The sequence below is a fragment of the Myodes glareolus genome, chromosome 13, assembly GCF_982192425.1.
Source record: "Myodes glareolus chromosome 13, mMyoGla1.1, whole genome shotgun sequence".
NCBI classification, from domain to species: Eukaryota; Metazoa; Chordata; class Mammalia; order Rodentia; family Cricetidae; genus Myodes; species Myodes glareolus.
The window spans coordinates 26,374,120-26,387,231 of record NC_142038.1 but is presented as its reverse complement, the minus strand read 5'-3'; the positions used below and the strand labels follow the sequence as shown (position 1 = coordinate 26,387,231).

The window sequence follows — 13,112 nt, the reverse complement described above, 5'->3', positions numbered from 1 at the left end:
AAGAAATGACAGTCTACACTATTGACAAAGACTCGCTTAAGGTTTCGTGGCTAGACATGGTAAAATTAGAATTCAAATCCATGATTTTTTTTTCTCCCGACCCCTGGGTATCTGAGAGCCTTGGGCACCACTGTGGGATCCAGGAGGCTGTAGTCCCAGACTTCATCTCTGCCTCTGACCTTGGAAAGGTACCACTTGTCTTGGGTTTCCTTTTTTTCATCTGTAAAACAAGGAGACTGGGAGAGCTGATTGTTAAATGTCTTTTCCAGGGCAAAGGGAAAAAAAAAAGTCAGTAACATGCTGAGGGAGCTAGTACGAGTGGGGTCAGTGGGAATCCAGTCACAGCTGCCTTGAAAGGAGAGACCGCCACACTGGGAAGCAAAAGGCAGCCACTAGAAAACCTTGCTAGCTGCAGCCTAGTGTGCATCAAGATTCTTCTCTTGAATCCAGCCTTAATGGCCTTCCCCCTACTGACTCCACAACTTGCTAGCTGCTTCTTCCTTGGTTATGTAGAAGCAGTCAGCAATGAGTATTTAAGGCAAAATTTCACCACACACACCAGCCTTTCCCAGCCCCCTCATCCCTTAACTTCTCTACAGTTTGACCAAGATTCCAACTGAACCGCCATGTTTCCAGAAGCTCCATCTTTTATGCTGTTCTCAGTTTCCCTTTCTTACCTTGTGTGCACAAGCACACACAGGTCTACATATGTGCGTAGGTTCATGTGCATGTACATGCTTGGGAAGGTCAGAGGAGAGTCTTCTAGAAAATATTTTTATTTTATGTGCACTACTGCTTTGCCTTCATGTATATCTGTGTATCCTTTTCATGCCTGGTGCTCACACAGGCCAGCAGAAGGCACCAGAAACCCTGGAACTGGAGTTACAGATGGTTGTGAGTTGCCATCTGGGTACTGGGAATCAAACCTGGATCCTCTGGAAGAACAGCTGATATAAGCCATCCCGCCAATCCATTCACTTTGGTTTTGGAGACAGGGTCTCTCCCTGGCTTGAAACTTGTCAAGTAGGCTTGGCTGGCTGTTCAGCGAAGCCCAGGGATGTGCCTGTCCTTGCTTCCCCAGCACGGGGACCGTGAGTGTGAACCACTGCTCCTGACTTTTTCATACATGTTCTGGAGCTCTCAGGTCCTTGTGTTTCAAAGGCAAACACTTTACCAACTGAGCCAGCTCCCCAACCCTCCTCCTAGTTCCTTGATTATCTCTTCTTACAACAACTCCACGTCTTTGTGCCACCCACAGGCAGCCATTTCCCAAGGCTGGTGATAGCCCTTTCCCGGTCTGCCAATCTCTCTCCTCTGCCTTGGGAAATCTGACTATTCTCATACTATTATTCAATTCTGAGTGCTTCTGAGGTCTAGGCTTTGTCTCTGGACTTTGATCTACCTTCCTATCTGTCCTCTTGAAACCTTCCTGGGATTTCAGTCACATTCCATCTCAAATGCTCACCACGATTCTGCCTGGATCACCTTGCTTCTTCTCCATCTCCGGTTCCGCAGATGCCACACTAAAGTTCTCGTCACCCAGACCCAACACTTTGACACAACTTTGACAACAACACTTTGACACAACTTTGGCTTCTTTCTCAATCTCCAAATTCTCAAGTTGCCCCACAGTGGCTGAGCTACAGAATTTCAACTTCCACGGAGCTGGAGACAAAGGGGGGTTGCCCTTGGTCACAGGGGCTCCCTGATGGCGTCTCTTCCGGTTTCCTGTGAGCACCATGCTACCTTCTCTGAGGTGCAACTCTAACCAGGTCATACCAGCTCAGTCTCTCCACAACTCCCCAGTGCCCACTGAATCATCCATAGACTCTTTATTCTTGTACCTCACAGCCCTGGATCCTGGGCCCAACGACCTTTCCTGTGTGCTTCCGTTCCCTCTGTTCGGCCCTCTTCACTAGTCCTTAGAGATGCCTAGTCATTTGGTAATTTACTGCATTGGATTATCTGATTCTCTCTGACTCCCTATAGTTAACTTTCCACATCACATTCAGTGCAGGTTTCAAGCACATGCCATCTTATCACGCTGCTCCTTTTTAACGTTCTCCAAAGGTTCTCCCCTTACACTTACTATAAAACAAGATGGACACAGTCCCAGGAAATAGGCCCTCTGTGGCATACTCTGTATTCCCACCCTCTATTTTCAAGGCCACGTTGGCCTTTCTCCCTGTCCTGTCCCCTGGCTTTGCATACACTGACCTCACGTCCTCAGAGCTCTGCTTCAGTGCATCTCCTCACACAGCCCTGTCTGGATTGCTGTGCTTGTCTGCTGGACCCGCATGGGACCGTAGAATCCTTTTCAACTTGGTCCTCATGGTAACCACAAGCAACTGGCAGTGCTAATAATTCTGCCTACAGTGGCTGAACCAGCCCGCCACTCCTTAGTCACTATCAGATGCAAAGTGGAGGCCTACAGAGATGAATTAGCAGTAGAGACATGCCACAACTCAATTGTCCCTATCCTTAGGGCATTATTTTCCCTTTACACTGAACTCTCCAAGGTAGGTGGCCCCAAAATATGGGCAGGTAGCAGCTAGTCCCACAGGGTGTGGAAAGAAAGGATAGGAAGGTCAACGACTCAGCAAGGGACTGTAGGTTGTCTGTCACTGGCAGAGAGAGCAGTGCATCAGAAGCTGGGGAGAGCTGTTGCCATGGCGATGGACCAGCCAAAGAAGGGCTTAGAGAGCAAGCTGCTAGACAAAGCTGGTTCTTAAATGAGCACATTACCAAACAGTTAAAACATAAAAGGGGCTTCCATCCTGAGGTAGAGCTAGGAGGAAAAATCCTAATTGGTACTCCTTAGAAATCTGTCTGAGTCTGAATCCAAAGAAGCAACCGATTTCCCCGGCACAGCAGTTTTTGAACCAAGAATTATATTGTCCACATTCTACTTTGGGGGTTTTCAGATCCTGGCAAGGCTATCTGGCCAGGGCCATGCCGTAAGCTAACTCTGGGAGGTTTAAGCACTGGAGGAAAGGACCCAGGGTGAATATCTCTTCTTCGGTGATGATTTTTTGAAGTCACAGGTCCTGCTTGCACGTGGTGACTCAGCCTCACTTACCTCCAAGACCCTGCCGCTGATGTACCGGTCACATGTCTCACATTTAATGCCGAACTGGGAGTGGTAGTCAGCCTCGCAATACGGAACACCATCCCTACAAGAGGAAGTTGACGTGAGAAGTGAGTAGAGCGAGGAGGGTGTCCTCAGTCAGGACCTGGTCTGCGGTGATGGGCCAAGACTGGGAGCTTCGGAATGCTTTTCAAAATCAAACTGCCTCTCAGATCTACAGGTAAAGAAAATCCATGGGAATCTGCATTTGGTGAGGTCCCTAGGCACTGATGGGGCCACGGCGCTGGGCTGTCGTTTTTGAGTGTGACCTTTTATTTTTCCCTTCCCCTCCCCCAAGAGTTATCCAGACCCACCTGCTTCTCTTTCCCCAAAGGGCTCTTTTGAGAAATTATTCAAGACACGCTTTATTTCCTGTAGAAAATAAAATGCTTGCACATGGTACAGCATTCTCAAAGCATAAAGGAAATGTCTCCTTTTTCCTTTTAGCCCATCCTGGTTTCCCTTCTAGGGTGTAGTAACATGATCAATTTCTTACAGACCCTTAAGAGTTTCTCATTTAACCAAAAATTTTATTCACAACTGAGAGAACCATTTGGTTAACCTGATGGACCAGTGCCTCACAAGAAAGTCTCCCATAAGTAGTGTTTATGCCCTGTGTCTATCAAGTGCTTGGACTCAGTAGACAGAGGTCAGATTGCCATGGCTTATTCTTTTGAATTATTTTTTTAGTATTATCTGTGTGTGTGTGTGTGTGTGTGTGTGTGTAGACATGTGGATGTCACAGCGTAACTGTGGAGTTTATTCTCTTTCCACTTTTACATAGGAGTTCCAGGAATCAACTTTTGGATTGAACTCAGGTGTCAGTCCTGCGTGATAAGTGTCTTTCTCCACCGATAAAGGCTCTCACCAGCCCTGCTATGGCCTGTTACACTGTTCTCTATGGCTAATAGCTGGCATTTCTTGCGTTGATAGTGATTGATGCACACGGATCATGTCATTTCCTGGTTATGGCAGCCCAGGGAAGTTGGTCCTATTTCACTTTCCAGTGTGTGGAATGAACAAGCCCAAGTGTGGAATAGGTAAGTAACTTTCCTAGGTCACCCAGCATCTGCTTACACTTGCAGCTCAGACTCAGCGGGTCTGGTTTCTCCCCACATTTTCATGAGGATTGAAGGAGATGGACTCAGTATATCCTAGGATCTAGTCAGTGCCTGGCTGGCTCACTGTCTACTCAGGAAAGGCAGTAATCACCACAGTGGCTGTGAGAACCCTCAAAGAGACTGTTGCCCACTTTGGGGTATAGGGTAACATGGCTCAGACACAGACAGGCCTAAAGAGCAGGCAGGCTATTTCTCTGTCTCCACCTGGAGCTCTTTGTGGGTGCGAGGTGTTAGCATTGCCTGAAGTTAAAGCAGCCCTTGTCTGTGAACCCATGAAACCTCCCTGACTCAATTTCCCTGACCTCTAACCACATTCTTACTCTGTGGATGTAGGCACGGGTAACTGCAAAGAAAAAAAAAATTGCTATCTGGGTAAAGATGCTGATACAACTTCACTCAGATTCCTGGGTTGGGGACGCCTTAGAGAATTGGAGACATACATGAGTATAAACAGAGACAGATGGGAAAGAGCACATTTACTGTGTCCTTATTAGATAGGGAACATAGGGCTTTGGAACATAACATCTTATTAACAAATGAGCATGGTGAGACTCAGAGCTGTTGAGTCCTTGGCTAAGGTCCCCCATGCAGAAGGATTTCTGCCTTGAGTATCTGTAATAGATTCATGGCTTTCCTACCACTTGGCTGCAGCAGGTGAGGGGCCCAGAGCCAGACTGCCGATGCCCAGGGAGGCAGGCAGTCTAGGCTGGGACTCCAGAGCTCTGCGCAAGCCCTTATCGCCCCAGAAAATTCTAACTTAGAACCAATGACTCTTGGCTGGTGACGTCCCACAGACATTCCTTACCCAGCATGCTTAGAGAGGAATGTCTGCCATCTACTGAAATGGCATCGAGGGCTCTCAGTGACTTGAGCAGCTCACCTCTACAGCCTGGCACCCTGCTTCGCCTGTGTACACACTTGAGTTCCCAAAGAGGAGGTAAGTGTTTAACTCATGCCCACCCTACTGCCCTGGATGGGCTAGGACTTTGTCTCCAAGCTTGTCTTTGTGTTTCGAATCTTACCTACTCTTTCAAGGCCCAGCTCACACCTTCCACGAGGCCCTCAGACTCCAGATGCCACTTGCAGCTAGTTAGAAGGGACCCTTCCTTTCTCAGACTCTCGATAGCCTCCCCCCTCCATTTGGACCTTGGACACAGGTGGATATGTCTGGCCAGCAGCTATTTCCTCTTTCTGGATTTTTCCTTTGGAGGCCACCCTTTCTTACTCCAGCTTTCTAAGCGTCAGCAAAGGGCTGCCTTAGGGGTTGGGCCCTCCCGCCCTCCTGCCCTCCTGGTTAGTGTTTGAGAGGGAATGGTGAAGTAAGGCAGCTAAACCAGAGGGAGTCACCAGACGTCTGTGGCAGTTTTTACAGAAAGGCCTCTCTTTTCACTAGGCCTGCCGAACTGATGATCAAAACTCAGGCACTGTTGGGATTTTATTTGCTACTCCATTGACCTGGGGATAAATCTAATGGAGAGGAAAGCAGAGGAGGGAGGGAAGGATGGAGAGAGAAAGAGAGCAGGGGAGGAGAGAGACTCTGTAGTGCTGAAGACATCTTTAAGTGTTGGGAGCTGTGAACCCCCCAAGATCCTGAATTTCTTGTAAACAACTTGTAATGTTTGCAGCTGCTCTGAGCATGAGACCCTCAGGAGTTCCTGATGACAGGGGAGTGGTTTCTGGTGGGTTTGACTGGGGTGTGGCTATCAGTTAAGGATCTCTATATAAGCTGCTCCTGGTCACCATAAAGGGGACATTCCTGTTTCAAGGATGACCCGTGTCTCTGTCTGTGAGTCTTTGTGTGTTTCAATCTCCAGCCCCTTGCCTGACTCACGAACTGTATGGTGGCGCATAGAGCACAGACAGGGGTGGTGCGCTACATTTAAGAAGCTAGTGTACCTGTGACCTTCCCATGTCTGAGTCAAACGACTCCAATTGTTGCTTTCCAATGTGTTGTGTGGGGCTTTTGGTCACTCATGACTGACACTTATTACCCGCAGGCTCTTTCCATAACCCTTGGTTTCCCAATTCTTCCTGTCCACAGCTTGTCTGCCATGGTGAATATGTCTCCACAGCAAACGCAAGCTTACATCGCCTGGCTTTGGACCAGTCATGGGACAGAGGAAGTATCTGGGATCAGAAAGTGTCAGTGTGCTGAAGATCGTTGCTCACAGTTGCCTTTGGGGATTTGAATATATATATATGTGTGTGTGTGTGTGTGTGTGTGTGTGTGTGTGTGTGTCGTCACCAGTGCTGAAGCCTGAAGAGAACTTGTCCAAAGTTGCTATGTAGTAAGTCCCTGAGGTTGAGTCCTCTTACCTGATAATTTGATATATCTACTATCTCTGTTAAATCCATGAAATAGCTGCGTCGACTTCAGGTCAGGCATTGTGTTAAATGCTAGGGATCAGTAGTAACTATATTAAAGTCCCCAACCAGGGAGAGACAAAGAGTAGAACTGTCACTGCACACATTACTTACTCATTTGAGGAGCTGTACCATGAGAGGTTTGTTTGTTTGTTTTATTTTTGAGATTGGGGGGGGGTCTCCGTTATAGCGCTGGCTGTCCTGGAACTCACTGTGTATAATAGGCTGACCTGAACTCACAGAGATTCACCTGTCTCTGCCACTTAGTGCTAGGATCAAAGGTGTGTACCATGCCTGCCCATTGGAGGTTTAATGTCCTAGCCCATCCAAAGCTATTTGTTAGTTCTTTGTGCATAGTGAAAGCACAGTACATGGTGAACCATCTAAGGCCTGCATGTGAATATGTATAATTATAAATAGGGGTAGCCTGTGTAAGAAACTGGGCAGTCTGAGGGTAGGAATGGAAGAACGGAGGTGGGGAGTGATGGAGTGGAGTCACCTCTGAGTTGGAGACATACGGAAGGAAGGGAAGGAACCACAGGTGAGGACCACCAGTGCATCATGGGAGAGGAAACAACATGGGAAGGCCTAAGGAAGAAAAAGGCTAGGATTGTGGCCATGTGACTTGTGTGGCTTCCAATGGATGTGATGCAGGGTGATGCTGGAGATTCAGGAGAGGACAGTGGGCCAGGCCTTGCAGGATGCAGAGGCCCAGGTAGCCTGCGGGAGAGGGGGAGATGGAGCAATACTCACTTGCTAATGTACTCCCCCGTGAGGATGACACTACAGGTCTGGCATTTGAAACAGCTGACATGCCACTGCTTGTCCAGTGCCAGGAGTGACTGGCCATGCTTAATCTCCTCTTTGCACCCAGCACAGTCTGCAAAGACAAAAGTAGGACATCTTGGGTCCCTTCGACTTCCTGCCATCATCTCATGCCATGGGAACCCAGTCCTGGATGCCATTCTCCTCTTGCCCCCGACTCTGGTGCTGCCAGTACCTAGAGACTTTACCAGACAAGAGGAAAGGTTGCCAGAGCTCTGGCCCGTGGGAGAGGACCATGGAATGAGAGGAAGGAACAAGCTTCCCCACTGCTCACCATGACCACTATTTGTCCAAGCTCATTCTCCCTGCCGTCACCCCAGTGCTGGCCATACTTGCACCACCGAGAAGCCTGCACATGCTAAATTGCAGCCCCCAACTATTTCACCACGATCTCTGCATGGTGGAATTTGAGAGCTCTGTTTCTGGAGACAGGTTGCATCTTTCCATTCCTCTTTAGGTAAGGACCACGTGGTGCCCCCTCTTCTTGGTCAACTTGACTGGATTTAGAACTCTATGGAGACACCCATTTAGATGGGAGGGTATTTCTATAGAGCTTGGATTGAGGGAGGGAGATACTGCCCTGAGTGTGACCGGCACCACCCTATGGGCTGGAATCCCGGACTGGGTAAAGAAGAGAAAAGGAGGAAGTTCTCTCTCCCAGCGCCTGCATTCCCTTCCTCCTCCGTCTGATCTGCTGAGATGTGTGAGCGCATGCCCACTGCCACAGCTGTGACTTGCTCCCGCTGCCATGTTTCCCCTGCCATGATGGTCATGATGCTATATTCTCTGAGCCATGAACCAAAAGAAAGCTTTCCTTATTAAATGGTTACTTGCCAAGTATTTGACCACAACAAGAAAAAAAAAATTAACTAGGGAAAGGACATACTTGTGTTTTGTGCTGAAGCTATTTTCTTGCCTAGCCTGGTGCTAGGCACAGAGTAGGAAACTCAAGGGATACTTGGTGAAGAAAATATGAATGACTGGATCTCACGGCGCTCGGGCAAAGGAGCGAATTTACCACGCTCATCTTTCCCCAGCATGCAATCAGTGTCTGAAAAGTCTGTCCCAAACCAGAAATATGTTTTCTCTCTCTGTCACTGTCACCCTGGAACCAGAGCTGGAACAGAAAGTAGGATGGAGTTCAGTGGTCTGGTCTGTCTATTGTTCAAAAAAATGTAAATAGGGGTGGGAAGGGCAGGAAGTGGAGTCAGCATCCAAGGCCATTGGGAAATCCTGGGAATTCAAGCCTTGCTGATCAGATAGATGGTCACTTTAGAAGAGGAAAATGGTCACTGGGCAAAGTTTATCAGAGGTCAAACCTCTTTATTGGCATCACAACACACACACACACACACACACACACACACACACACACACTTTGGAGTATACAAGAAGAAGCCACATATAGACTTGGGGGAGCCTGGCTACACAGACAGTCCTTAATCTGGTCCTTAGAGGAGTTGGTGTGTCTAGGAAGCGTTGGTGTGTTTAGAAGGTTGTGGGGGAGCATCTGGGACTTGATGACCCATGTGTAGAGTCAATTTATACAGCACTGAACACGTGACTGCCAAGCACCATTTTCAACATCCCTGAACATGTCCTGGGGCAGGACAGTCCCCAACTCTAAAATGCTTTAAGCCTTCAGATAGGCTAGAGAACAAGGCACTTGAAGAATTAGCTCCTTCCTGTTCACTTTTCTGGAATCAGTACCTAAGTCTCCCTGTTAATAAAATTATCCCCCCAGTAAAACTGCAGGTTTAAAAATTCAATGACCTTGGTAGGTCAGACGCCTCGTCTGTGTCCAGACAGACAGAATCTGGTCACACTTTCTAGGTCATAAATATAACGCTTGTGTTTCTGCGGCTCCTTAAGCGAACCTAACCATTACAGATGGGCTCCAAGTTCATAGGGCACTTGGTCCAGTGTCCCAGCCAGGGAAAGGGAGCTACCAGATTTTTGACAGGTGGTGCTTATTTTACGCTTTATTACACACCGAAGACTCAGCCCTTTTTGAGTCTGTTTGTGCCCTGTTTGGGCAGGCTTGGCTGTCAAGGATGTCTCCCTTCCGTGGAGCTAGGGCTTGACCCTGTCACTTATATATCCAGGAGCATGCTTCTCTTGTCCTCCATGACGGTTCCTTCAAATAACGAAAGGCAACCATGGTCTGTCTCTCCCTCACCCTTCAGGTTTTACGTTTCTCTTGCTGTGGTCGTCCACAGTCACTTGGGAACGCCATGTGGTAGGCATTGTGTTAGCCATTAATAAAACTCTCTGACTCTTCAGTAAGACTTCCTTGGTGATTGACTGTTTGCAGAAATGGCCACATTCCAGTAAAGGTACCATCTGAGCGATAGGGAGACACCTGAGATGAATTTAGCACTCGAAGGTACATCCAATTAGGGGCTGGTGGAGGGGAGTGGCTGGAGGCTGGGCTGAGAGTCAGTGGAGGGGATGGTGAGCAGCTAGCCCAGGCAAGAGTCTTCTCCAGCCTTAGTTACTCTTCTCAGGGTCTTCCCTACGACCAGGTCAGTAGAGCTAATGCAGGTCTCACATAACGGGTCGTTCTAGTTCTTGTGTTTTTCACCCACATCCTGTGTGTTACCAAATCTCTGATCTGAAGCCCGAGTAATTCTCCTTTGAAGGGAAGCCCTGCTCTTTCCTTTTGAGGATTCTTGGATGCCCTTTATTTGTGGTTTTTCTTTCTCTATTACTCTGCTGGTCTTCCCTTGAAGGGCTTCCTGTTTCCTGAGATTTTTTCTCTCCTTTTTCCTTCTTTCAGTCTTGTCCACTCCTCTCTGGGAGCCCGTGGGTCTGGTGCCATGAGCAGGGTTGGAAGAGTCACTCCCTGTCCTTGGTGATTTTGCTGAGCCAGCTGCCCACTCCTCTCTATTCCAAAATTACAGCCTTCCGCTGGCAGAAAGCACAGTGCCCCCACCTGTTCCTCTGAAATCTCTCACTTTATTATCCAAGCCTCTAGAGATCCCGTGCAGCCATTTTTAGCCTAGTTGCTTACATCATCATTCCATTTAGGTCAGCAAAAGTAAGCGGGCTCCGTGAGTCACCGTGAGTTGCTCATCTTGCTCTAGGCAACCTGTCTAGGAACACAGGGGCTTTCCATGTAGAAAGACACACTCTTGATAGAGGGTGTTAAGTCTCAGAGCCAGATCTCATGCCTTAACACTGGGGTTCCTTTGGAAAAGTCATTCATGATCTTCAAGTCTCAGTTTTCTTTTAAAACAATTACTCTCACTGCCTTCACAAATATGTAATGACTAAATGAGATATGAACTGTTCCTTTATTACAATGCCTGGCAATAGAATAAAGGCTGGAAGTGGGGCTGCTGAAATGGCGGTGGTGATGATGGTGGATAGTGGTAATGGAGGAGTTGCTGGTGATGGTACAGGTGCTAATGATCGTGATGGTGATGTGGTGACTGTGGTGGTGATGGTGATGATGGTGGTCGTGAGAATGTTGGCGCAGGTGCTTCTCCTGCTAGCGATTCCTCTTTATGAGATCTACGAGGAGGTGGTTTTCTTTTTTTTTTTCATATGATAACTTGATTTTTACCTCTTAACAGTTCACGACTATATTCCTCGGAGTAAACATTATTCTTGCTTTTCCAGAACATAACCATCCTGCAAAGATGAAACTTCACACGCTCATATATCTTGAGAAAAGACTAAGTTCTTTGTCCATTTCCCTTCCCCTGGTTTGTTTTTCTCCATCTTGCAGATCTGGCTTTAGTTCTATTTCTTGGGTGCTCAGGAGACATTCTCTGTGCCCTCTGGTCAGGAATTCCATGCACTTGTAGCACAGTTGCTGGCTCTTTTGGGAGAAAATACTTCAAGGAAATCTACTCTGTGGATCCGTGGGTGGAGGCCTTTATTTCTGCGACAGCCAAAGACCTTGGTTCCCCTGGAGGTTGCAACATGCTCACTTGTTTTTCCTTTTTACCCCCTAACTTTCCCTCGTTTTTTTTCACTATCCCAATCTGCAAAATTATAGAGGAGACACTTTAGAATCTCTTTGTTAGAAATATCTTCTAGAATGTTCCCATATTAGACACTCATTCAGTTGAGAAAGCCTGCTTCCTGTCTGAGACCCCAGTGCACACACAGTGCACACACACAGAAACACACAGTGCATCCGGGAGAATTGACACTGGACCTAGGAATCTTCTCCATGCTCCTTTGATGTGCTTTCTACATTAAACGTGGGGCAAGCCAGCCTTTCCCATTGCTGTAAGCGAATACCGGAGAAAAACAATTGAAGGAAGAAAAGAGTCCTTTTGGCTTGTGGTTTTGAGTGTTTCGGCCTGGTTACGGTGGGCCATTTGTCATCTTAAAGGATGACATCCTAAAGGATTCGCCAGCCTAAAGGGCACTGCTGCCCACATTCAGGGTGAATCTTCCCCTTTAGTTAACCCTCTGAATTGTAGTCTAAACAGTTATGTTAGCTTGATCCCTGTGCAGGAGCACAGTGCTTGGCACAAAACCCCTGCGAGGATGGTAAGGTAGCCCATTATTATTTTATATCTGGGGAAATCAGGTCTTAGGGAGGCTACCAGACCATTCGTCTCCTGCAGAAGGTTGGCAGCCTCACAACTCAAGCTTGCTTCCCTCTGTTCTTCACACATGGGACCGCTGGCCTCTGGACTCCAAAGAAGGTAAGCCACAGAGCCACAGCCCTTATCCCGGGCTTCAGTCTTCTTGGCATGGGAATGTGATTTCAAAGAGTTATGAAGGCTGGCTGAGTGCACACTCAGCCACCTCAAGAGAAAACCTGGCCAGAGCAATAGATTGTTCTTGAGTATCATCAAGGACACTGGAGGAAGAGCCCTGAGCATCACATCCCAGGAAAGGATCTGACTCCACTGAAAGGAAGGGCAGGCACGGGAGGGAGCCCATTCCTTGCCTCTCCCATCAGCCCGCTATGGCTAGGCTGACTGTAATGGAGCCCCTGGGAGCTGAGGGCTGCTGATGCGGAGGCTTCTTGGCTCACCCTCCTTGGTGTGATACATCTCCAGCATGCTGACTGTGCTGGTGCCATGGCTGGCTGCCTCTGTTCCCACACAGTAATGCAGCACAGGAGGCTAATGGGTTTTCATTGATTCTCTTGATGGGGCCAGCCAGGGTGTCATATAACATGAAAGATCACTGGAGCTCAGTGTGGCTTAGGAGAACCAGGAGGCTGGGTCTGTGTGTGCTTGTGGGTGCAGGCAGTCCACAGCTCTATAAGGGCATCTAGGAATAGTGATTTAAACATCTGGCCACTACACACTTGAATGGATGGACTGTGTAGCATAGCGTAGGACTGCCCTAAGACACACTCCCAATCTATGCTTTCCCCTTGAATCTGTGGCGTGATAAAATATACCATTATTTTGGCATGGTGGATGCCTTTCTCGTGACAAGATGTCATTCTCAACCTTAGGAGCAGCTAAGGAATCACCCACAAAGCTCACACAGAATGATGGCACCAGATCCCATTCTCTCAGGTTCAAGATGAGCCCAGAAATCTGTCTTTTCACAAGCTGATGATCCACAAGGCTGACCCAGCGGTCTTGGGATCATACTCCGCGAGGCACCAGCACAGCCCATGGTATTTATTCCCAGGGCATTCCTGACTTCTTTCATGAGCTTTAACTGCAACTGCTTAATGGAGCTTCTAAAAA

The 13,112-nt window shown here is 48.0% G+C and overlaps 1 protein-coding gene across 8 annotated transcripts in view; it reads right to left on the bottom strand.

Moving 5' to 3' along the window:
• Positions 1 to 13,112, bottom strand: part of Ablim3 (actin binding LIM protein family member 3) — a 116,310-nt gene that overhangs the window by 43,588 nt on the left and 59,610 nt on the right. For all 8 annotated transcript variants that reach the window (XM_087896010.1, XM_087896011.1, XM_087896009.1 and 5 more), the window contains 2 exons: positions 7,366 to 7,492; positions 3,080 to 3,173 (listed from right to left, as the gene is read on the bottom strand). In XM_087896010.1, coding sequence (XP_087752136.1) covers positions 3,080 to 3,173; positions 7,366 to 7,492 — 221 coding nt within the window. The remainder of the gene's footprint in view (positions 1 to 3,079; positions 3,174 to 7,365; positions 7,493 to 13,112) is intronic.